General features: G+C 44.4%; 1 protein-coding gene across 2 annotated transcripts; it reads right to left on the reverse strand.

Moving 5' to 3' along the window:
- Positions 1 to 678: 678 nt before the first annotated feature.
- trim71 (tripartite motif containing 71, E3 ubiquitin protein ligase) lies at positions 679 to 26,069 on the reverse strand. 2 transcript variants are annotated; one of them, XM_062539622.1, is made up of 5 exons: positions 25,262 to 26,069; positions 24,284 to 24,945; positions 11,921 to 12,088; positions 8,601 to 8,735; positions 679 to 7,524 (listed from the first exon to the last, which is right to left on the reverse strand). In XM_062539622.1, the coding sequence occupies exons 1-5, from the start codon at positions 25,356 to 25,358 to the stop codon at positions 6,073 to 6,075; spliced, it is 2,514 nt and encodes an 837-aa protein (XP_062395606.1). In that variant the 5' UTR covers positions 25,359 to 26,069; the 3' UTR covers positions 679 to 6,072. The 2 variants fall into 2 exon arrangements, with proteins under 2 accessions (XP_062395606.1, XP_062395607.1); XM_062539623.1 differs by having other exon boundaries at positions 24,284 to 26,069.
- Positions 26,070 to 26,298: the final 229 nt, after the last annotated feature.

Consider the following 26,298-nt stretch of genomic DNA (forward strand, 5'->3'; position numbering starts at 1 on the left):
CCCCGCTCCTCCCCCTCCTCCCATTGTCAGTCTTTCAAGGCTCACGTGGGTTGTCACCCATCTCTTCTACCAACTAATTGGTCATCTCCCAGCAACTACCGCCAGGAAAACGTGCCATACGTCCTTAGCATCTAAACGTAAAATTGGAGGGGTTTTTTTTCTCATAGAAGCACGTACAGCAACTATTTTTAAGCCAATTTCTCAAGTGAAGAAAAAAACTAAATTATTGGTTGGCAGTGCTCGAGGCCATAGCAGTGCTTTCCATTGTAACTCTCCATTATATTCGTGGAATGTACACTTTGATTTCCCCCTGTCAATAGCCCTGTGTATCATATCATTTTGTACAGACACTAAACATTAGTAACGCAGAATTGAAAACTACAATTTCAGTGGTTCCACATTTTAGTGTGCCTGAATGGGCCTAAACATGAAGAGCCCAGAGCGGAGCTCTCTCACCCTTGCATCCCTTTGCTCGCTCCTCTGGTCAGTGGTGCTGGCCTGCCCTGACCCCTGACCCCCACCTCTGATCCTAACCTTTGGTATGCGGACACACACTGGTTTCTTAAGGTCATTCTTCGTTCAGGAATGTTGGAATCAGTGAAAATCTTCTGACATCTGTACAAACCCCTTTTTTTTCAGTCCTTAGCACACATCACAAATAAATACCAACTACACACATTTCAGGATCCAAGAGGTACAACTTTATTTAAGTGTAAACAACAGTACATAAAATCAAAAACTGCATAGGAAATGTTTAAAGTCCACCAAGACCAGAGACCGAGACTGCAGGCCACATAGTATTTTAGTCTCCTGTCGGGATTTTTTTTGGAAAACACTGACGTTACACCAACCAGTTGAGAAAGCAGGGGTGAGGGGAGAGGAGTGGAGGAAGGAGGGAAGGGCGAGGGGAGAGGGGCTCTTGGAGGACCTCTGGACCATACGCCATCCGTCCTTCTCCACACATCTGCCCTTTGACCCCGGAGCCTGAAACAGCAGTCAAAACCACAATCACACACAACAGAAAATGGCAGTGGGATTCTTAGTACAATTCTGATGGCAGGACCAAAGGAGAAACCATTTTAGGGAGTGACATGCTCACTGCATTGCTTGAGAAGGTGGTTCATATAGATGAAGCGTTTGAAGGATTTTAAGGCATTTCTGACTTATTTGAAGGCAAACCAAGACTTGAGAACTTTTCTTTCTTTGGTCGGGTTGATTGGCTGCTGATAACAGAAATTGTGCCAATTAGTTTCCTGAGAAATTGAGGGGTTCCTTTGAGGGAATGGGGAAAGGAGGGGAAAGAATATCCCACCATCATTTCTCTGTGGCTTTGAGAAGCTGACAAAAAGGTGAATTTCTACAAAATGGTCAAATCTTATGTGTCACTTATTCTTTTCTGAACAGTTCAATGGAAATAAAACATGAGGGGATCCTTTGAAATTTCACAAACAGCAAATTTCTTTTTTTCTTTTTTTTTTTAAACAGATGGATCAAGACAAATGTACTTCCACACACATACACACACACAAATCAGATACTAAAAGTACTAACAGCGGATTCACTATCAAATGGTGGGAAACAAACATTGGATTTGGATTTTTAATCTCTAGAAAGCTACCTGAGTTGTTCTTACATGTGTATACATCAGAAGACAATACAATCATTATGGGTCTTGGACCATGCACTTCTGAGAAGATGTGTGCGTGAGTGTGTGTGTTAGTCAGAAACAGGCTAAAATAGTTTGTAATGGGGAAAGAAACCCATAAAGGAAGAACAGAACATCAGAGACCCAATTAGTATATCTACGTTGTGATACGCAGGGGACTGATACTCATCCACACTGATAAATGTTTAAATGAACCTGATACTTTCATAAAGGCTGAGGCCTGCTCAATTTGTGTTGAGTATTCAGATGACAGTTACATGTCTTAACAGCAGAGGTTCTATGGCTACAGGATGTGGGATCATCAGGAGGGCCCTGGGCAACTGAGGGAGCACATGTTCAGTGGCTCTGCACAGAGCTGCTTCCACCTCACACTGCACTGATGTTAACATTTGGGTTCTTCAAAGCTCTTGCACTGACTGAACTCGGTTACAGACACACTTCCGCACACTACGTTCCTGATTGTTTGGTGACACATGACATGACGCGAAGGTACACCGTACATCAGAACAGAGCTCGGGGAAAGAGCTACTTCAAGGGCCAATATTTCCATTTCCATACAAGCCATGGAAATCAGCAAACTATTTGGCAGTTTTAAGTATAATCCAGTTTGGAACAAAGCATGATTTTTGAAGCGGTAGACTACTGCATGTGTGATAAGGCATCATGGACAAAAGACCTTTTCACTAGTGTCTTGCACAATGAGGTACCTTTCTGGGGCTCTGTAAAGCTATTCATGAGAGAGAAATACAATCGTATAGGTCAAAGCCATCCACCACAATCTACCATACAAACTTTTTGGTACATCATAAAAGTGTCATCAAATATTCGTTTCTTAATTCTTATTTCAAATCCACTTTTCTACAAGGACTTTTAAAGCATGCAAAAATATAAATATAGTTTTTTTTTGTTATTTTTCCTCTTAAAGAGTATAGATCTTAGGATCTTTGGGGAGGCGTCTCTGCAGCTCTGTGTTCAGCTCGGAGCACAGGTAACACTGGGTGGAAAGCTCCAACTCTCACACGCTCGCTACCAGCCACTGGCCAACTACAGCTGCGCTCTTATCCCACACACTTCACATTCACACTTCTCATCCTTAAGCTCCTTTTGGTTTTTAGTACTTTTCTCAGTGGTCTACTAGATTTCTCCAGCTATGGCTCTACAAAAGCAAGTCTGTTGTCTGTGACGCAGAGCTAAAAAGAGAAGAGATCTCTTCACATGGCCATGAATGGCGTCGAGAAGCTCTCCTCGGTACACCAAGGGACCTTGCAAACATCTGCTGGAGTTCAGCCTGAGGAAACATTAAAATGCAGTAACTAGGGTGTGGTGAACTCCAGTGTCACACACTTGAAGGGACATACAGAATCATCGGAAGAGGCCGTCTTACAGACAACACCTCCCTTCCACTGAGGTAAAACAACACAGACTGCGGGAAGACTGAGGTAATGGACTGAGGATAAAGGGTCTTCAGTAACACTGAGGCAAACAGATGATCTGTGAGGTCCGACGTCATCATCAACAGCACAGCAGCTATCTGAGTATCGTCGCACTAGCACGACTCGTTTCACCAGAGTTTTGGCACGGGCTAAAGCATGGTCACCATTTTGGCAAAATGTTCAATTCAATGCTAATCATTACGCTTGTGTTGTAGAAAGGCACAACATGACACTTCTAGCAGAAATACTATTTGAATGAGAGTTCTGATAAACGTCAGGGAGGAAGCACTGTTGCATGGATTTAGTTCATGTGAATTGTAGTGATGTAAAGAGAAGTTGGAGTTTGTTTTGTTTTAAAACTGTGTGCCCCCTTACTGTCTTAAAGCTGCAGTTGGCAAGATGTTTTTGATCATATTCACTGAAACCAACAGTATGGTCCGACAGAACAACATAAATCTGTCGTTTTTTAAAAAGAAAACACGCTTCTACCTCCACCTGAGCCTGCCATTTGTTTTGCAAAAATCCACCGCTCCCTGTTCTTCTGGTCCAATAAGGGCAGGGCTATATGATCATTGGCAGATCTGACGATCTGTGTCAATCCCAGTTTGTGCACCAACATGGGAGGGTGCTTTGTGGTAGTGGGGGAGGGGCAGGAGAGTTGTGTACTCTCAAAATGTTGTCTCGAGTCCCTTCAATATGCCAGATTTACTAACTGCATCTTTAACTTTCTCATACTCAACTACAATATGGAACTAAATACTGGAGATGATCATAGAAGTAATTTCACTCAACAATGATCTGCCAAGCAGTAACATAATATCATTAGTTGAGCAAACTAGGACTAGGAATGAACAAGGTCCTTTATCTTTACAGAAACTTAACTTCATAGCTATGTCTCTTAGCTTCTAGTAGGCTAGTCATTTACAATGGGAGATTCCAATGCTGTTCAATTCTGACAAAGCCAGGTCCGATGGCTAATGGAATACAAAACGAAGAAAGTCTTCACGTCCTCACCTTGTCTATGATGTCTATCACAATGCAGCCTGCCAACTTTAAGACCCTCAGATGTTTGTTCCTTTCACTTTCTACTGAGGGGTGACATCTCTGCTCTCTGAGGAAGTGTGACACCTGCACTGTGCTTCATGCTGCGCTCTAAGCACTTGGTGAACAAGTAGCTCAGTGGATCCAAGTTATTTCCCTTGTGTGTTCACTGAGAACCTGTGGCCCAAACCATGTGACATGTATCCCACAAAATTAATGGGAATTAAACGCATCCTCTCCTCAGACAATGTATGTGCTTTTGTTGGAAATACTGATACCATTACATTTTAGGTGGCGATGAACAACTTGATTTTAGTCAAGACGGCATAAGGAGTGAACAAGATGGCTTTGTCTTGAAAGTGATTCCACTCAAGGCGCCCTAAACTATTACCTCAGGAGCTGAGGCAGTCTGAGGTGCATTCTGCTGATTGCATTCAACTGACGCCTCAACATGACCTGCTGACCCCACACAAGAGAGATCACTGAAGAGCTAGCCCACGGAACAAGACACATGGAACTGGTTCTCTAAGAGCTGAAGCCTCACCATCACCAAGTAGATCCTGCCTGGACTCGGCTTTTCAATTTTAGTCTGAAAACTCAATTTTGCCCAGACAATGGCGAACTAAAACTCAACTAAGAAATCTGACAAAGTTTGGATTAAATCCTATATATTTTTTTCCCCCAGCACCAATGTGCCCATTCCAACAAACATCACCTTATCATCTTTCACCTCAAGTTGTGCAGTCATAATCATACATTTTAGATACTAATGCTGTAGGACAAATAAATCAGAGAGGATAGGTAAATTCATCAGAAATCGGCATCAGTTACAATCTATCTAAATATGAATGCCCTCTACCAAAGATTTCTCAAAAAAAAAAAAAAAAAAAGACAATAATAATTTGGAAAACAAATTTTCACTAAAGCAATTGTCTCTTTTTTTGAGAGAACATTAAATAGGGAGATTGGGCATTTTTTTTTGGTTTCTTGCAGCATTCTTGCAGTAAATCGTGATTAACATTATACTTTTTTATATGCCATTTAAGTTGATAGATTTGAGATTAATGCTCTCAACTATATACAGCCAGTCAGGTGTGACTGAGCCCCCTTTATTTTGCATCATAAAATCCTTTTGAAATAGAAAACACTTGGGAGAGGCAACTGGACCCGTAGAGGTATTGTGTAGTCTTGAGGTAAAATGTTTTGCAGAGGGATGAGGCAGATGACTGACAGAACTACAAACAAAACATGAAAAAACACAGTAGATCTCTAAATATGGCTGCATGCTTTGGCTAAAGCATGCCACCTTGGTAAATTTGAACATTGTTTTCAGAAACATTCAGGGTATTTCAATTGCTTTATGTGCACAGTTAACAACTGGGAAAATTTGTGCGAGCTGTGCAAATGCAAATCAAACATTGCTTCATTTTTGTAGTTTTCTCTCGCTAAAAAAAAAGCACTGAGGTAGATGTTTCTTTATAAAACTTCATGGACTAAGTCTCTGCACACAAAAAACAATGTGAGTACATTCATACATAAGCTAGATGAGGTAGGTATGATGCAGAGAGTAAAATATTTCAAGAATGAAAGAAATTCCCTGAGAAAAAATCAGACAGAAAAAAGATTTGAAACACACATCAAGAGCAAAAATGGCATCACATTTCAGCAGCCAAACCTGATGGGGAGAGGAAGGGCTGCTTGTTAGATGTGTTGATCTGTCAGCTGCTGCTGAACAAACGGCATCAATAAGCTCTGACAAACTAAAAAGGCATTGATCAATTGAATTGTGGTAGAAGATGAGATTCCACTCGACTATTGACATTTCTTTTTTTCCATTCTTGTGAGGTTTGCTCCTGATGGGTGTGTACCAAAAATCTTCTTTTCTATGCTTCTTCACTACACTTCCTTTGCAACGAGCAAAGACAGCATTGCTTAGAACATGAGGATTCGGTTGTTACCAAAGTCCACGGCGACAATCATTCCGTCAGGGGTAACAGCTATACCCGATGGGCGATCCATCTGCCCAAAGCCATTGCCCTGAGTGCCGAACTTGCATAAGAAATTGCCGTTGGCCTCGAACACCTGAATGCGATGGTTGCGGGAGTCAGCCACGATGATGCGGTCCTCCTGGTCCACAGCCACCCCCTGCGGACGGAGGAACTGCCCATTGCCCGTTCCCTCTGAGCCCAGGAAGCGTGCGGACTGGCAGTCGGGCCGAATGACGAGCAGTCGGTGATTGTTGAAGTCAGTGACCACCAGGTGACCCTCCTGGTTGAAGGCCACGCCGCGCGGCGAGTCAAAATGCTTCCACAGAGCCCCCTCGAAGCCGTACTTGTTGAGGAACGTGCCGTCGGGGCCGAAGAGCTGCACGCGGTGGTTGCGCGTGTCGGACACCAGGATCTTGCCCTCTGGGTTCACGGCCACGTCCCAGGGGTAGTTGAACTGCCCGTTCTTGGTGCCCTTCTCGCCGAACTTGAGGAAGAACTGGCCCTCGAACGTGAAGATCTGGATGCGGTGATTGTCCTTGTCCGCGACGATGATTCTGCGCTGGCTGTCGCAGGCCACGCCGGCCGGCCTGTCGAACTGGCCCGGCCGCGAGCCCAGGGTGCCGAACTTGTGGTGGAAGGCGCCGCACGGCTTGAAGATCTGGACGCGGTTGTTGCTCCGGTCGGCCACCACCACGAACCCTTCCTTGTCCACGCAGATGCCCCAGGGGCGGCACAGCTGCCCGTCCCCGTCGCCCTCGCCCCCGAAGGAGGCCATGGGTAGCCCCACGCCCCCGTAGCTGCGGCCCGACTTGACCAGCACCTTGAAGGGGCTGCCCTCGATGTGCTGGTTGCAGATGAGCACGGAGAGCAGGTGCTCGCCCTCGCTCTTGGGCAGGTAGCTGACCGTGTAGGTGCCGTCTTGGTGGTCCGAGACGTCGGCGCTGGACAGGGCCCCGTCCGGCCCCATGAGCACGGCCGAGACGCCGTCTCCGCCGGACAGCCGGGGCTCGCCGTCGTGGTCGTAGCCCACCACGGTGAGGGAGGCCACCTTGCCCTGCAGGCCGCGCTTCAGGCCCTCGCCGTGGGCTTTGGAGGCGGAGGCGTAGGCGCCGCTGCTGATCAGGCCCATGGACTTGATGGCGATGAAGAGCGCCTGGTCGGGCGGCGTGAAGACGATGCGGTCGTCCTCCTGCGGCTGCAGCAGGCAGCGCAGCGCCTTGAGCTCCTCCATCTGCGCCAGCATGTGCTCGCGCGCCAGCAGCACGTCCAGGCTCCCGCCCTCCTCCAGCACCTGCTGCACCGTGGCGATGGTGCTGTCCAGCTTGGTCAGATTCTGATGGAGCTTCTCCACCTGGAGGTACAGGGACTTGGCCTTCACCTGCCGGATCTTCTCCACCTGGACAAAATACACACAGCACCCCAAACGTCACCTTCTTTCCGAAATCAAAGAAACAGGCGCTTCCAGAAATAGTAGTCTTAGAAACTCTCCTGGGCTCTATTAGCTATAATTAAAATGTCTTTGCCTTTCCATTTATGCTATACAGACAGGACACTAAGAGAAAAGGTTGAGAAAGGGTCAGCAGACTATTTAATGCACCTTTAAATGCCAGTGAACTACTCAGAGGTTACAGGTTTAGTTTGCATGAAAAGAACGGCAGAGATCACTGTGGATTTGAAAGCCGTGTGGTTTTCAAAGGCTTTTTGTGGGTTCCTAGCCCATAGAGGCTACCATTGTGCATATCTGCTTGCCACATAATGTAGAGCCTTCAGCATAAATGTCAGTATAGAGGTTGGTGTTAACGGATAGGTCCTATATTCATTTTACACTGAGAAATAGGATACATGCTCTAAAAATCACACAAGCTGTTTCCCTCAAGGTTGCCTTTTGTGCTGTGAGCAAACTTTGTAAGGGCTGAAAAGCCTACCAGCTGAGGTTTGATATGGTTGTAAATCTGGTTGGTCTGATTTCTCTACAGGTATAAGCACCAGGCAGAGCTGACCCCTCTCTTTAGAACTATACACAGTCATACACACAGTCTGGGGTCAAGAGGTTATATGAATCTTCATGAAATTCATGTTTTTCAGTAAATTCAGTTTATTCAATAATCAGTGTAAGGATAAATGTAAGCGTAATACACGGACAAAACATTTTAGCTATATACTACAAGTAGTTTGCTATACCTGCTCGGATTAGCGGTCTATAGAAATTAGGTGAGGCTCTCAAAGCACAAGCTTGTCCACAAGTCAGCAAATCAATCGACTCATTTCCACATCAATGTATTCTATTTCATTAGCAGTTTATGAAATAATGCAATGGTGTAGAGAAACAGCAGGATTTGACATGGGGGAGACTCTACAGAATACTATGCCGTTGCCCTCGGAGAGCCTTGGCAAAAGGAGAGGCTTGCTTGTGTTCTTCTGTTATGTGGGCAATGTGTTCCATCTGGAGGACCAGGGCCACTGGCCACTCACCTTCCACAGGAGCTCACACTCGCGCTCCTCCAGGGTCTTCTTGTGGCGCAGGGTGATGGTCTTCACCTCCGTCTGCACCACCTTGGCCTTCAGCTCCACCTGCTCGGCGATCGCCTGGGCCTTCTCAATGCTCAACTGCAACAACAGACCCACTCATATTACAACATGTAGGGGGGGAAAAAAGAGAGATATGCATCTCTACTCAAATATTGTGTTTACCATGGCCACTGCTATATTAACAGGGGATACTCGGATTTCACCCTGCAGCTCAGGCTGGAAACCTGCACATTTCTCTCTCCTGCTTCCTGTCCACGTTTGCTGGAACCAATCACGAACTGGCTTATCCACCAGGCCCACCCGGATCATTGGTCTGACTGGTTGAACGACTATCCAAATGCATACAGAGTCATTTGAACTATGCCCATTGACCACGCCTCTTGTGCAGTAGAAATACAGCGCAGACTCCCCAGACTAATGTTCAATCTTAAAAGATTAAGCTTAGTCTGGTGATAGCCAGGCTAGGGGATCCTGTCTATACTGTCCTGAAATTTCACTTGGGATGGATGAATTAACTAACCAACCAACTAACTAACTATCTACAGTATCAACTTAGGACTTGTACTAACCATAACAATAGCTTTGCCATTACAGCCAACAAGCTCAAGGTTTCTTTAGACACATTGTTTTCAGTAGTACACTGACCATTTTAGATGTGAACACACAGGATCTGCAGATGATTGCCTAGACTGACTGGAAAAGCTGTCTTGCTGTCATTCAGTATCTAAATATAGATGCCACCTAAATGGCGTTTTCTCCTCTTCATTATCAGAGCTGATGGCTTGCCTGATCATTGGGGGTGGGTGAAAGAGCCCATCCAGGCATGAGGAGCTCTATTGTGACGCCACAGTGAGAAGTAAAAGAGTCCAAGCTGTGGGGTCGTGACCCCTGACCCCAGTAAAACAGCCTGTGGATCCCACAGAGCCGCCGAGGAAGGATCAACGTGCCCAACAGATGCTCTTTAAAAACTCCCATTCTTACGTTAAACTTCTGGAATTCTCCTTTAGGGGTTTTAAGGACACAACTTGGAAAAATTCGGGTTACTCAATTACACTACACGGTGATCATACCACTACTGCGGCGACAACAAAGTCAAGGGCTTGTTTTTATGACTTAGTGTAATATGAAGTGCTTGGTTTTTACACTCTGACGTAGAAATATAGAGTTATGCCCGTCAGTTGATATATGTACAATATATGGCTATACTAATAAACCTCACAACGAAACTCGGACACCTTATTTGCAACTTGAGCTGAACTTCAATTGATAGCTTGGTCCAACCATGACCAAGCATATTAAACTGATCCTATCAATTTAACACACATCAGTACTATACTATAGCTCCTATTACAGAAGTCAAGTAAATAACTCAACCACCAGGAGTACTAACCTGTCAATCAACATTTCAGCAGCCATCAACTGTCAGTGCTGAGCCAACAGAGAGCTGAAGCACTAATTCCCTGCAATAAGATTACTTGAGCCGAATAAGGCCTGCGTGTTCTCAGCTTCTCGTGGGCTAATGCCGCCTGGGTTCCCTGCAGCAGAGCTCCTGCCTGGCTAGCTGGGGAGTCCTGGCCACTACGAGATGGCCAGCCCTGCATGCACTCCCACACTCTCAACATACAGCGCCGCCCCACCATGATAAGATTAACTCATATCACTGCAACCGGACATCAAGTGACCTTTGCCCTGACCTCACCCAACTTCAAGCGGAGGCCGGAAGACGAGGAAGCTCATCACAAACCATGGCTATGCTCTACCAACATGGGACAGACAAACAAACAAACAATCATACACAAACAAACAAACAAACAAACAAACGGGTGATTCTGGTGCTGCCCAAGCAGAAGAGGTGAAGAAGGGGCACCAGTGGACTTGATGGAGGAGAAGAGCATTGTCATCTATGGCCACCCTGTGAGAGGCTGCTCCCCAACATGGTGCCATGAGGACTCCCATGAGAGAATGGCATCAAAATGACAACTGAAAAGGGCAATTTTGTTTGGGACGTTTGCAAGGCGGGGGAGGAGGGATTGCATAATTTATTGACATTCAGGCATCAGGGGGCAGGCTCTCCCTCTCTCCCAGGAATTCCTCCTCAATTGTGGGGACCCCCCCACCCCCTTCATCTGGCTCTCCTGCCCTTTCACTCTCCAGCACAGCTGGGGCAGAGGGATTAAACAGCAGCCGGCCCCCACCCATCCTCCACCCTCCCCACCCATCCTCCACCCTCCCCACCATTCCCCTGCAGACCCCTGCGGAGGCAGAAGCCTGATGGAAACATTTCCTCTGTGTTGTGCTAATGACTCGTGAGCCAGCTGAATGCGAGCCACAACGCCACAAAGTAGAGGTTGGGGGTGGTGTGTGTGTGTGTGTGTGTGTGTGTGTGTGTGTGTGTGTGTGTGTGTGTGTGGAGTGAATGTCTTTTTAAGTATAAAGGAAAAATGAAGGATATTCACAGATGACTGTACAGGTGAACCTTCCTATCTCTCCAGTCAGATCAGGCGGGCACAGGTGTGCCTGTTGTTTAGATGTGTAGATACGTGGACAGTAGATGTGGAAATGGGCATGTCTTTTGTTCACCATGCAGGAACAGACAAGGGGACTTCCCCGAGTCACTCTAGCTAACGGCCTAAAAGCCTATCCACGATATTCCGCAGCCAACAATGGGGGTCGCCATGACACCGAAAACGGTTTTCTATTTCCGGCGAAGCTGCATTGTATCTATTTTAACGTGACGGTTGACGGTGCTTAACATATCATAACGCATATAAAAGTAAACTTTTCTATTTTATATCGGTTAAATATGATGTAGTTTATACATGCTGAGGGCAGAATTGTCAACATTTCGAAAGAAATCTAAGTTGAGGCATAATCTAGTTAACTACGGAGAACGCACATGTTAACAGAATGAACGGAAGTTGAAAACAGTATCGTAACCATCGCAACGATACATATTTCCGGGTTAAGGAATAAGGTGGATAAAGTCAACTCATTTCACTGGGGCGAGGCCACGGGACCTAAACAATGGGACAAAAAGATCTCCGTAATAGCTTCATGTTCAGTGCTGTCCCACAACAGATCCACCTCGGTACTGACCAACGCTCTGCCATTATGACTGACCAGTAGTGAAGCACAACAGCTCTATCTCTGATCGAGCTGATAAAGCATAAATCTGTCTTTTCCCAGCGGCACGAGGCTAGGATCAAATGAGAGCATGTTTGCTATTCCTGAACAGCAACTGACCAATGAGGCGCCTTGCGTACCTGCACAGCCTGGCGTCCCTGTTGGGCGTCGGCGAGCAGCTGGATGGTGAGGGCGCGGCAGTCCTGCACGGCGTCCTGCAGGTAGGTGAAGCTGTGTCCGGCGTGCCGCCCAGCACTGCACTCCCGGCAGATGGGCACCGAGCAGCTGTCACAGAAGAACCGCAGCACCTAGAGACAGACAGAGAGAGAGGGAGAGAGAGAGAGAGAGAGAGAGAGAGAGAGAGAGAGAGAGAGAGAGAGAGAGAGAGAGAGAGAGAGAGAGAGAGAGAGAGAGAGAGACAGAGAGAGAAAAAGAGAGACAGAGAGAAAGAGAAAAAGAGACAGAGAGAGAAATAGAGAGATAGATAGAGAGAGAGGGGGAGAGATAGAGAGAGAGAGGGAGAGAGAGAGGGAGCAGGAGTTAGCATATAGGGTCTGGAGATAGAGCTGCAGAGACTGGTGTGTTAAGGTGCAGACAGCAGACATGTCTGCTGCTCATCAGCACATGAGCCTAATCCCCTCCTCAGCAGTATTCTGGGCATGACGAGTGGACGCAGTGTCACCGTGCCTCTCACATGACACAGGGGCTCCCAGCCCATCCACACGTCCCGCTCACTACATGAGCTGGAGCAGTGCGTGAGCTCATAAATAATTACATTGGGCAGTGGCCAAGAATCTAAATGTTTACAATAATGCTCCTTGCGGACATGTGTTTATCCATCACTGCGCTTGTGTGCTGTGCTGCAGCCTGCGTCTGTGGCACCTATCTGGAGCCCTATATACGCCACTATATGTCGGTAGCCATGGTAACAGCAGGCAAGGCACAGCTAAAAGTGTTGGGAGAGTGCTGAGCAGAATCTACCCAGCAGACTCTTTCCTGGTGCGTTCACATCTTCTGTGCCAATGAATGCCATTCTGCCCACAGCACTCCACAGCTGTTACATCACCACCAATTTCTGTCCACATTTCAAAAACTCAACACCCTCCTAAATGGAGCCCAATTCAGACCAGGATTAATTGGGACACCCACAGATTGCCATCTCGTACATTTGCATTTCATGCCCAACACTGGGATGTTGAATATGACAGCAATGTGTCCATCCATCAGAGCTCTCAAAGAAAGACTGGCATTGCTTAGAGAGCCCTTATCTATCCCTCTATTGTAGACACACACACAAGGCCCGATTTCTGCTTCCTGGTCTGACACATTAATCAGATGAAATCCTGTCCTCCAAGTAAAACACTGACCTTTCCTTTTTAGAAATGATAACAAAATAATCCAGAACAGGTTTCACTTAAATGTTACTAACCTACACAACAGATCACCTCTGGAGCAGTAATTGTTTTCTTGAGACAATAAAAGCATATTTCACCCCCCCATGCTGTATGGCCAGGCCAGCCCACCTCATGGGCTTCATCAGAGCCCAATCATATCTGTGCCATCTCCAAGTGGCGCGAGCAGCTGTGTGTAAACTTAGAAAGGCGACTGCACTCGGGTTACCTGCTCATAAAGCTGGCAGCGCTCGCTGTGTGGGCCACATCCTACAACTGGGATAGTGTGCACAGAGTTCAACAGGCAAGTCTTCTGCAAAGCATGCAGCACCATCGTGCTCACATTCTTATCAAGCAGTTATGCAGTTAGGAACGCTCGAAACTTATCAAATAAATACCATTGGCTGTTAATACACACATCATGATTTCTACAGCACCTTTTATCAGCTGTGTATGAGTATTTCAAATCTTACCATGATGTAGACCGCTCTATATTAATACTTTAATAAACATATTTGAAGGAATTTGAACTGAAAGCTGGGACTGTGCAATGAATCAAATTAATCATCAATTATGACTCCTGACGGTTATGAAAACGCAATAGAAATATAACAATTCTTTTGCTGCATGTGGTGCAGTTTGCAATGACGCTTTCATTGAGTTGAGCTATAAATGCTGCGCACCCCTTTGCTTCACAGTAGTAACTGTAACATTATCTTTTTACATGTATTATTGAAAATACATTTATTTAGTTGAAAATGTCAATTTAAATAACTGTTTTTAGAAAATAGATTATGTTCCCAAAGCAGCTGAGAAATAATTAATCATCTTCCACTTCTGAGCCCTTTATATGGGATCCTCTCAATTACCTTTTACTGGTAGGTATTATAGCACTGGTGACCTGAAATGAGCATTCAAATGAATGCAAAACCTTACAATCACAAGGTTCATTTGATTTGCTTTTGCTTTTTTTTGCTTTCCTAACACCCATCATTAAGCCACCAAACTGAAAATACTTGTCTCACATTAGCTATGAGCAAGCACAGTCTATATTTATTATTCCACAAAAGCTAAGGGTGAAGGTTTCAGTGTCCAACTGTAAACTCCCAGTTGCATTTCATGGCCAATCAACACCATAGCCTAGGTATGCTTTCCTGGAACTGGGAGAACAGTTGGCACATGAGCCGCAGTGACATAACTCAAGGGTTCCTAATGCATTCAAGGATACAGGTTGTGGAAAAGCTTTCCTGACAAACAACACTAATGATAGCAAACAAGGCTGTAAACATGTCAGTCTTGGGATATGCTCTGCAAAACAGGAGCGATGGCATGAAACACAGTGTGCACTTCAAGGCTTAGGCGCCCCATGCATATAAAGAGGGACCCTCTCTACTGGGTAAACCTACAGCAGGACACTTGGCCATACAGGCTCCTTTTACTTTCTAGCTGACTGGCTCCGTACAGTAAAGGCATCTCTCTGATGGTGCGCATAAATCTTTAATGAGACGCTTCTTGTTTCCTGGCGGAGCACTCGGCCTCTTCTTCAGGGAGGGGGCAGTTGTGGCTCTCGTGGACACTAGTCCTTCCTGAACAGGTGTGGAAGGATAAGATTTCCTTCCACTCAAATGTTGGGGCATACATACACCTCGGCCTGTGTAAGCTACAGATCTACTCTCCAGCAAGAAAACACTGGGAGACACTCCTTCAAATCTGAAACCTAGCAATGTATTAGGAAAAGACAACATAGGAGAGCTGTGTGGTTCTGGTTCTGGATATCGCATCTAGCAGATGCTTTTGTCCAAAGCGACTTAGAGAATATGGACCTTACAGTAGTTAAAAGCAAATCGTTTTTAAAAGTTGATAAACATTGAGACAGATTTGAGGAAAAGTATAAACTTGTTTTTGTACACATTAATGAAATCGTTATTTTTGTCTCCTATATTTCATTAACGTTGTGCCAATATTTGAGTTTGGGCTTGAAGATTTTAAGGATTAAACAAGGAGAGGTTGTGTTTTTCAGTCATTTTCATAGAATTAAAATGGTATGTGGATTGTGGAGTAACTAGCGCCTGAAAAAGGTCTATGTGAATTCTCAGTGTATGGGCATTTAGTGTCCAAAGTACCAATGCTGTACCATAGATGAATACATTGATTCAACACCATTGTTTGCCACAGGGCCAAGGATAACAACCCACAGGTATACAATGTAACCAAGTGTAGTTATGTATGAATGAAACATGGTACATCATTGGCACTCAACTGACTTAAATGACTATAAACTGAGCTAAATCCACGTCGATTTTCACACAAGAAGCTACCCCACATACCATTATAGTCGTATACATTACCAAAAATGCAATCACACCTTGTTTTATCCTTCATATCTTCATGTGCATTTCTTGCACAGACCTAAAATATTGGCTCAAAGTTAAAGCATTGTATTTGCAGACCAAATAATGATTTGGGGCAATGTAGATGCAAGAAATGAGCTTACAAGACCCTAAATATCACCATTACATTTTTGCATTTTTCCAAATCTAGGGCCTTGTAGAAAATCAATGAAAATGCCATAGAAGAAGTGAGAGCACATCAGTCCTGTGCTGTCTCAGCAGCACTGATTACCTGTTAAATGAAGAATTGATTTCAAAATAAAAGCAAGTAAATAAAGGGTTGCAAAGGGGCACTAAAGTCATTGGTATTGTGTATTGACTACCTGACTTACTGCAACATTATGGGATCCATTAAAGAGCTATGAACAATCTGGGGATCTCTTGCCTGACTGGCTAGTTGTCTTATTGGTTACCTCTGCTAGCTAACTAAATAGCTAAATAGTTAAGTCCAATTGTACAGACTCTCCTCACAAGATGGCGGAGACCTGAAGAGCAACGTAATGTGCTGCCTTAAAAAATTAAAAAACACAATATATTACACATTCAGGCTAGCTGATATAACTTAGCAACGAGACAAACTTTAGAAATACAGGACATCTGGTTGTTTCTGCTTTTGAGATGCGCCATTTCATTATTGTCTTTCAGGTCAACTCCACCAGGTATGTGAATGAGTGCCAGACATTCCCTGAGCTTTCACAAATGTCCAGATCAACCACACTGAAAATCTGTCAGATGTGTGCAAGAATTCCCACGTCAACTGATGCATCTGCCATAAAGAGTTGACTGGGGAAATCAGCACAACCGAAGAATGCCCTTAGCACACTGATCCTGTTTCTGAGAAGTCACACACGCCCATGAGCTTTCCTCTTTGGAGTAGAAAACATTAACCCCCACCCCACCCACTCACAACACACAGCTCTAGAGTACTCTAGCAGCCACTGTGGGAGGTGTCTGCCTCTCAGCTGACCTCATTGGCTGCTGAGGAAAAGCCAGGCCAAATCAGCTGGGGCCCTGGTGCTCTCAGCACGTGTGCGTGTGCGTGTGTGTGTGTGTGTGTGTGTGCGCTAATGCAGTGTGAATGAGACAGTGCAGGCGCACACATGTAGTGGTGGCTGGCCCTCTCTTGCAACATGGACAAAACACATACCTAGCCCAGGGACTTTAGAGGGAGAATGTGGGCACTTTAGTGAGAGAATGTGTGCCAAATACATCACAGGTTCCACCGCTCCACCACCGCCACAGCACGACTACAAAGGGGCAGGGCCTGAACACATGGGCGCTTGCTCTCGGTTTCAAACCTTGCAGGTGATGATGGCAATCGCAGGAAAACTACAGTTTGCCTCCAAACCCACAGGCAGAGGCCAGGGGAGAGACGCGCAGCTTTGAAGCAGTGCAAGAGAACGTATGTGAAATCATGTCCATGTGTGTTCTCAGGGAGTGAGCATGTGTGTGTTTGGTGGTGGTGGTGGTGGTGGCGGGGGGGGGGGGGGGGGGGGGTGTCTCCATTTGTTTAAACCTCTTCAGCTCTGACCCTCACGCCACACCCTGCTCTCACCCATACGCAGCCGGTGACAGGAAGGAAACGTGGAGCAGACAGGAGGCCCTCATCATAACAGCCCTCTAACCTTGACCAGCACTGACCTCAGCACAGCACTGACAAATAATGGCCTTTAAAACTCCAATGAATAACAAGGTGAAGCAGACAGTAGCTGTTAGGTGCAAACCATGTTGTTCGTAGAAATTCAGTACTTTTTCTTCTACACCGTTCCAAGGCAACATAACCCCATTCATCTGCAATACGAGTCCCTGCTTTGGTGGTGTGTTTGCAGACGAGCAGCAGAGGTAAAACGCTCAGACCCTGGCTTGCCAATGAGCATATGGTAAAACTATGTCTGGGACTGCAGACACAGAGGCCAAGCAGAGTGCTGTAGTGAGTGTTTTAGCCAGCTAAGTAACTGTTAGTTTCCACAGTACATCTGTGAGCCAGAAAGATCTCTCTGGCTGCTCCACCTTCCCGACTTCATTTAACAACATTAAATGTTCAGACATGTGTTCCACTAGCAGTGTGTCCTGCTTTATGAAGCGGCCCAGAACTTTTGGCAGGACGCTTTTTAATGCACCCTGTGAAGCCCGCACTGATTCACTTATATAATCTCAAATGGGGGAAATACACCATCTACCCTGGTCCTAATAAAACTGTTTAAAGAAAAGAGAGAGGGGGGAAGCTGAACATATTCTATCTGACTTGAAAAGCTTGAAATAAGAGAGGGCTATCTTTTTTCAGCCACATGTGGACAAGAACCCTTTTATAGTTCATTATTCAACGTCAAAACCCTAAGAGAGGGAGAGACAGAGAAAGAATCGCAATGTCTGTGCTTCTAATAATATTGCACGAAAATGGGCAAATAATCTGTTTTTAGTCAGGCCTTCAATCTGCTGACCATTCCACATTCCACCATGAAGCAATCCCTGCAAAGAAGGAAACCCTTTCCAGAGGAAAAACCCTCGGCCTGTCTCAACTGCTCCAGATGGCTCTTGTCTCAGTGCTGTGTGTTGGGTTTGTTTTAAGTGTGCCCCACCAGATTCTATATCAAAGCTCTAAGAGGACTGCACATGAAAATGGTTAAAAACATAGAGAGGCACCGGGGGAAACGGAGAGGGCTGAAAGATGGCCACAAAATGTACATTGGAAAACAGCTCCACTTGTTGCCTTGCATATTCTAGGGAGTGTAAGGACTCAGGACTACAGTACGTCTCCATTAGAGGTAGGAGAAAAACATTCTGCAGTGTAATATCTTAATACCCTTCATCAACAATATTATACACAGTGGCATTTATTTCATATCATCATCATATCAATTTATTCTTATACGTCTAATCTGAGTGATCAAATTGCTTCTTTAAACACAATATGGTGTAAGACCTCATTCTTTTCTTGCCTCACAGCAGAAATTGGAGAGGAAGTCAGCATCAAGAACAGACCTAAACGAGTTGGGGAAAATATCTAATTGCATTTTTTGACAGATACTGTGATTGTGATCTCATTTGCAATACCATTTTTGAGAGCAAAGCTTCGGTTCAGTATTTACTGCACTATAGATAATACATTTCAAACACCTTTAATGTTTAAGAAACATTAAAATAATGTTCCGTTCAATGTTTGTAACACTGATAACACCATTGTTGTTGATGCTGTTATTGTTGTGCTTGGTCATACTGTTGCTGAGAAAACAGAGATGGATGCAGTAAATGAATGAAGTAACTCTGTAATGCCTCTCTAGCCCATGGAAAAGCAAAGCAAGGCTGTTCTTAGGAGGTTCACAATTTCCACAAACTCTGCACCAAGAAAGTGGAAAGAGGGCATCAATAGTCAATGGGTCATTCTATGAAACGGGTGTCATTTGTGTCCACAACATTTGATGAGCTGCATAAGGCACACACTAGAGCCAAAATGTGTTTCTAAAGCCTAAAGTTAATCATTCAAGGGTTCTTGTCCCCATGACACAAGTCTACAGAGCACCCAAGTAACTAGGCAAAAAAAATCTGACATTCTTTTACATTGTTTATTTGTTGTTTTTTTTCATTAGCACGAGTGAGTTCGCCAAGCTTAATATTACCACCCCGTCGCTCAATTTAGACAGGAATAACTGTTTTTCATTACAATTTCAACACAACTATTGCCAAGTAAATAACATCATAGAAGACTTGACCATTACTGGATAACTATTTATCCAGTTATTTTATGATGACATTTACCACCCTGTCACATTTATTTCAATCCATTATTGCAATGTGGAAAAAAGAAATGTATGCCTGAGGCATACAGATATGATTTTTTGGAGGGTTGTCATACTATGGATATATTGATGAAAAATGTTGAAATGATATAGTGGAAAAGGCAATGCTTCAGAGTCGGACCTCATGCTGGATTGATTAAAATATTGTGCACTTCCCAATAACATAAGAATTTGAGAAGTACTTGAAATAAGCACAATCTCCTTGTAGTCTAATGCTACATCTCTTAGTTCCAGCAATAGGACAGCGGAATCACCGACAGTAGCCCTGCCTATAACTCTGCAAGTTCTGTACATTTTCTCATTTCTTCACCATTATATATAACAGACTCAGTAAAAGCAGTAATATTAGTAATATTTGAGCCCTCAACACCACTCTGTAGCTTCAACAGAATTGAACTGATTACTGCAACTGTATGGAACACAGGATTTGAATATAGCATAATGCAACATCAATCAGGTTCCACCTCATACCTACGGCCCTACAGAGTCTTCTGTTACATCTCTCTGAGAGGCCTTCAAGCAGTACTAATTCATAGAAGACGACACATGCAGAATCCTTTCGAAAGCGAGTTCGACATGGCATTAAAACAAGATAATTTCCTCGTATTTGCATGTACAGCCATTCCCTGTTTAAGGCCAATCAGTGGGCCAAACAAGGTCAGTCTTTTAATAGTATTTCTCAAGCCCATGCAACAGCACATGGCAGCCATTCACACGGCCCTTCCCCTACAGCCTAAGGGCAGTCACAGTGACAGAGTGCTCAGACCAACATGGTAGTGGCTTAAATGCTGCTGTTACAACAGTGGGAAACTAATGTCAAATTACTTACTTAAACCCCCATCTACAAAGTTGATACCCTACTGTTGCTTTATTTTTGTACGAATTTGGTAAGATCAAACAAATTCCTCCACAACATTGGAAAAAAGCCATAATTGACTGACCTTAAAAACACATATCTGCTGTTGTTACCTCATCTCATGATTATCACTTGCTGTTATATTTTAACATCAAATAAAAACAACACACACACACACACACACACACACACACACACACACACACACACACACACACACACACACACACACACACACACACACACACACACACACACACACACACACACACACACACACACACACACACACACACACACACACACACACACACACACACACACACACACACCTAATAAATGGTGCTGGAAAGAAAGGTGAGGTAGCTAGAGGGAATATATACAGTCATGGCTGAAAGTGTTGGCACCCCATGCTAAAGGTGACTAAAAAGTAGACATAAAATCATATTTTAGAAATTAATCTTAATGCCTTAAGTAATCAAATGAGGAAAAATCCAACCTTTAAGGACACCAAATTTCTTTGTGAATGAATAATGCATCATAAATAAATAAATAAATAAATGTTCTTCCCAAAATACTGGGGTCAAAAATATATTATTATTATTATCATTATTATTATTATTATTATTTATATTCCTCTTTTTAGCCAACTTTAGCATGGGTGCCGACAATTTCAGCCATGACTGTATACGGAAACTGAGGAGGAGTTACTATAGTGCTCCATCAAGTGTAACATTTATTGCTGTCCAGTCATTTTCAATTAAATTATATGCATATATATATATAAGCTACTGCATTCAGACCAGTATAAAAAGCATCTTTACAGGAAAATAAATGGAAGATCTAGCAGACATTTAAATAAAAAATAAAAAGATGTTATTTTACAAGACTAATCTACGCACTATTTCATCAAAAGAATGAAAATCAAATTGAAACTAATCTATGCCCTCATAAATTGCTGCTCCTATCACTATGAAACAAACCCCCCTTTAAATTTCACCCTTTTTCACCATCAAATCCTTCAAAAAAATAAATAGCTTTTAATTAGAAATGTGCATAGATCACCCCTTAATTCAAGGATTCCTTAAGGAATATGTTTTTATTTGGATTTATATTGTAATTCATTTATTTATTTATTTTACTTCTCTCTATTCTTATTTATCATGTAATAATCTATAAACTAGATCTATGTGGAAAATAAGGCTGTATGACTGCTAGCCGCCTATGTAGTTCCTTTTTAGCTCTACAAAATGGTAATGATGATTTATTATTATTTATCATTTTTATGGTATTATTAGCTTTATATCTCTCCGTCAGCCACTTCTGTCCCATGAGCTTCAAAAGAGAAGTGCAGTCACACACGATGGAAACACTGGGCATCCCCTTGACTCCCAATAGGCACTTAAACATGTCAATTCTCCCCCATCTACCATTTTGGGAACTCTAGAGTAGACTATCCAAAAAAGAGGACAAGAAGAGACTGAAACAACAGACGAGCATTGCCTCACCTCTCTCTTCGCCCTGCATGTTTACATTAACTTCTGGTTGGAGAAATGGCTCATTTCAACCCAAGACTTTTTGCAGGGAATATAACCCCTATTGTTTGACCTCTCACATTAAGGATTTCCTCTCTCCCTTTTTACAACCCACCCCCATCCTCCCTGCCCTAAACCAATCAGGGAGGGTGGAGGCCATGGCTCTTCCACTCGCTACATGAACAAGGCCACAAACCTGCAAGCCCAGTGGCATTCCTGTGTTTCCACAACACAACAGCTCATGGCAAGTTACTGGTCTTCTACAACCATTTGCTCGTAGCAACCAAACCACAGCAAGTGAGAACACAGGGACAATGGCCAGGTCCATCAGCTGAGGTCACTTATGCAACAGCTACAAAGTGCAGTGCACACTAGACTTTTACAGCTTCTGAAAGCATACAAGACGACAAGCAGACTACAAAAGTGAAGCCTTTGAGAGTCCTGGTAGAGCATGGACACAACCCTCCACGACTGAAAGATTCCTCTGCTTCCAGTTCTCCTCCTAGAGGGCTGCTGAGAGCTGATGTCATAGCATTCCGTCGGAACGGGAGGCTTCCTGTGTTGGCTATACTGGGGCCTCTCTCTACACCCCCTCCCCCTCCATACTTGTGTGTGAGTGAAAGAGTGAGAGACAGTAAGAGGGAAAGGAAGAAGGGGGGGGGGGGGCTATTCTGCATCACCCAAGCAAGGTCCAGAGGACACACCCACCAATGCCCTGACAATATCAAACAAATAAACGCTGTTCAAAATGCAGCTCAAAACGCTGTTTAAAACATGCTGACTTATGGTCATCCATAACCTATTCTATGCATAAAAGCACACATTTTCTCACAAGCTTCTTATTTACCTTCTCAAAAGGCACACCACCACTGAGCCCCTACACCACTGCACCCCTACACCACTGAGCCCCTACACCACTGAGCCCCTACACCACTGAGCCCCTACACCACTGAGCAGGTTTGTGGGTAGGACTGGGAAGACACGCAAAGACTCCCACTGTGTAGGCTTACTTTAGGCTGCATGGAAACTCAAAGGATCACAGAATATTAAGAGCAGTGGAAAGAATGGGGAAGTGAGCCGAGGGTCTGAAAGCGACTGTTGTATCATAACTGATGAATGACCAAAGGCTGGTGTATTTCTGTCCCAGCCAGTTGTTGCTCTAGTGGCAGCTCTCAGCGCCTGCCCCCACATGGATGGGGGCTGTGGAGGGGGCGTGAAAGGAGGGCTTGTCAACATTGAAAGCGATTCTCCAGCGTCACCGTCACTACGATGACATGCACTGCATTCCTCACAAAGAATCATATGACCTACTGTTGAACACACACATTCCAACACACAAATAGAAGGACGCCTAACAGGAGGTAAACACCACATAGTGAGTGTAGAACAGGAAGAGGAGAGAAGTGCACAACCCCACACACACTGGCACATCGCGCTACAAAACCATACAACTAAGGCAGTGAAACAAATGGACTCCATTAGGGAACCCTGGATACACTGTTGCCAATTGACAAGTTGTACAAGTGAGTATATTCCCATCCCAATACATCCAGTTGCAATATTTAATATACCGCATTATAAGGAATTCCAAACTTGCTTGGAATCCTTCCCCCTTGGAAACTCTTCAACACGGCAACCCTCCACCCTAGTGGATGTGGCAATTGGTGTGGGGCCTCAAACAAGGAACATAAATTCACTTCATTTTTGCCCGTATTATGGTATGGCTGCGTGAAAATAATTTTCAATCAACATCACCACCTCGTATGATGGACAAACAGTGCCGAGAGTCTCTACAAGATCCTCCCATCCCTTCAGTTAATGAGGATGGGGGCTTGGCCAATCAGAGCGGGAGGAAGTCGAGCACGTGTGGTAAAACGGACACACTCCTCAGGATAGGGGGTTGCAGCGCTCAAAAACATTCACAGTAATTTTAACAAATCACTCCGTGGCTTGATTGTCTGTACAATCGATGTGAAAATTAGATATTTTATACATCTTTTGAAAATAACCTGATGTCATGATATGTGACCATATCTCTCAGTGTGACTCTTACTCAGAAACACATAGACCTACATATTTTCGCAGTGGCTTCAAAGTTCTATATTACAGCAATGAGTAATTCACAAAGTAGTTTGACTTGCACGAACAGGGCAATCTGCAAAACATTCAAAGAATGAAAGCTTTCCCAAGACTCCATACCACACCTCCTGCAAAAAGCCATCAAAATGACAGCTCTGTAAAGTGTACACATAAGTACTGTAATGGTTGTCATTCACATCAATTGGGGTAAAAAGGCAAAGCAATCTTGCACAAATGCAACACATTCACAGGCTAACTAAATGTAGTAATATAGCTTATATTTACACATTTCTAGCATTGAATAGGCATGATTTTGCAAAGCTTTGCGCGCAATTTAGAGTGTCACGTGCTGTTTACAACAGGCCTATAGGCCTACCAGATACTGGCATTAGCAGCAAGATATACAATGTAACAAACCAAACATTGCCTTCGCCGAGGCAATTATGAAAACTCACCGCGTTATCGTGCTGTTGGCAGAAATCCATTCGCTCCTGAAAGACGGGCAGAAACGAGTAGGTCGAATGGAACGACTGGGAGAGGCTCACCGGAGTGTTGGAGTTGTTGGTCCGGCCTCCAATGTGCAAGCTCTCCAGTAACCTTTCAATAAAATGGTCTTTGGTTAAACGGACCCGCTGGTGCGCCCGGACACAGTTGTCGCAGAGGTACTCTTGGCAGTCCAAGCAATGTGAGGTAGCGGGATTGCCCTCATCGCAGGAACTGCATTGAGGTTCGGTGAGGTGATGTGGTCGAAGAAGGCTACTGTGTGGGTTGATTCTGCAGTTAGTCTTGTTTTGCTCCTCGGACGCAACTACAACATCAAGTAAGTTGTTGAAGAGAAAATTTGAGGATGGCAAGGCGTCTACCCCGGATTCGGACATGGAAACCTTTTGGTCACAAGTTGGGCACCTAAGTTTCAGTGGGTCGCCGGGGTTCCGCTGGCCCTCTAAGCACTGCCTACAGAATGCATGTAGACAGGGGAGTACGTGGAGCCTTCTGGAAGATGAGGTAGATGAACTTGAGGTCTGAGATGAGGACGATGAGGTAGAGGAGTTGGAGGAGATCGGAGCAGAAGACCCGCACAGCTCCTTGCACAGGGGGCATGTTTGCAGGTCGGTGTCTGGGAATGAAGCCATTTACAAGTGGGCAAAAAGATAATTTTGAAAAACGTAAAATATGTGGCAGATTGGCATAGAATGAGTTTGCTTTAAGATATGCAGATTTTCTGGGGATTAATGTGGACCAACTGCACGCACTGACGTTGAGCTTGGTCCACAAATTCTCGGACCGAAAAAAATCTATCTAGCTGCTCAATAAAACGTGTAGCCTTCTTGGGAAATAGACAGCTAAATGGATATGAATTCGGAAGTACAAATTAAATCGCATTCAAATTAAGTCAATACAGCTGTGTTCACAAATGTAAGAATTAGGCAAACCTCTTAAATGCCATGGTAGTCTTGTAATCGATGACAGCATGGAATATCCCTCATAGCTCATTTCGATGCTCCGATCTACACAGTGCAGTTTAACCATTTACAAACAAGCGGTCCTCATTTTTCGAGCCTTAGCCTATAATCCTGAGATGAGGAGCATTAACATTGTTGCGAAACATGAAATCCGCTGCGAGGTCCCTGCTCCGATCCTCCCCCACCGCCGCATGACGAAAGGGGCCACACGTTCGATGCGTTGTCAATTTCTTGCTTTTCCTTCAACACAAAGGTGTGTTTTCTCTCCACGTGCCAGTCTCTTGCCTTCTAGTCTACCATCTGGGCATTTCTGAGCGTATGCGCGTAAAAGGAACGGATGAAGTCGTCCCAGTTGGAATGGAATATTTCAGCAAAGTACGTCCCATGTAGCTAGTTAGCTTGTTGGTTAGCGCTCATGAGATCCAGTTACAGATTTGGATGTGTCGCCTACTGAATCGAGTAGTGTATTACTGTTCCTTCTCTTAATTCCGTTTCTCCACTCAGTTGAATTGTAGCTGCAAATGCGTCAAACATACGAATGGTTACAATTACTAACCCAGGAGTTTCCGTTCGAAAACACAGTGATAAAGCACTGGCTTCCCTCAAAAATCCAACGACGTGTGCAGACTATCCGCCTTGCAGCTCCGGGCTATCCGACGGGAACATGTCGGTTGTGCCCTAAACGCACACGCACATTGTGTTTGCGTTAAAATCGCTGAACAGTGCGCACTACACTGGTCGCAGATAGGCGAGTTGTCGAATCTGATCTGAAAATGCCTTCAATTCCGAAAGGCTTGTGAACACTTCCGCTTGATCACACGGTGGGGCAAGGCTTAAGTGGGGAGGGGGTTGGGCATCGACCGATAGTTATAGGACTCTACAATGAACATACTGCTAGGCCTGGGCTAGGAATGTTGTACTTTTTCACGGACCTCATGCGATTTATTTTGCTATAACTGAATATGTGTGGTCAAGATATTTTTTGTCATTACATAAATGTATATTTT

Source organism: Sardina pilchardus, chromosome 6, assembly GCF_963854185.1.
Source record: "Sardina pilchardus chromosome 6, fSarPil1.1, whole genome shotgun sequence".
Classification (NCBI taxonomy): Eukaryota; Metazoa; Chordata; class Actinopteri; order Clupeiformes; family Clupeidae; genus Sardina; species Sardina pilchardus.

Bases quoted from the DNA above. Each gene is read 5' to 3' on its own strand.
- trim71 (XM_062539622.1), bottom strand. From the start codon at position 25,358: ATGGTTAAACTGCACTGTGTAGATCGGAGCATCGAAATGAGCTATGAG. The intron at 24,946-25,261 runs GTTTGCCTAATT...CTTCATTCCCAG, and splicing joins ACTACCATGGCATTTAAGAG to ACACCGACCTGCAAACATGC. The intron at 8,736-11,920 runs GTACGCAAGGCG...CTGTTGTTGCAG, and splicing joins AGGGACGCCAGGCTGTGCAG to TTGAGCATTGAGAAGGCCCA.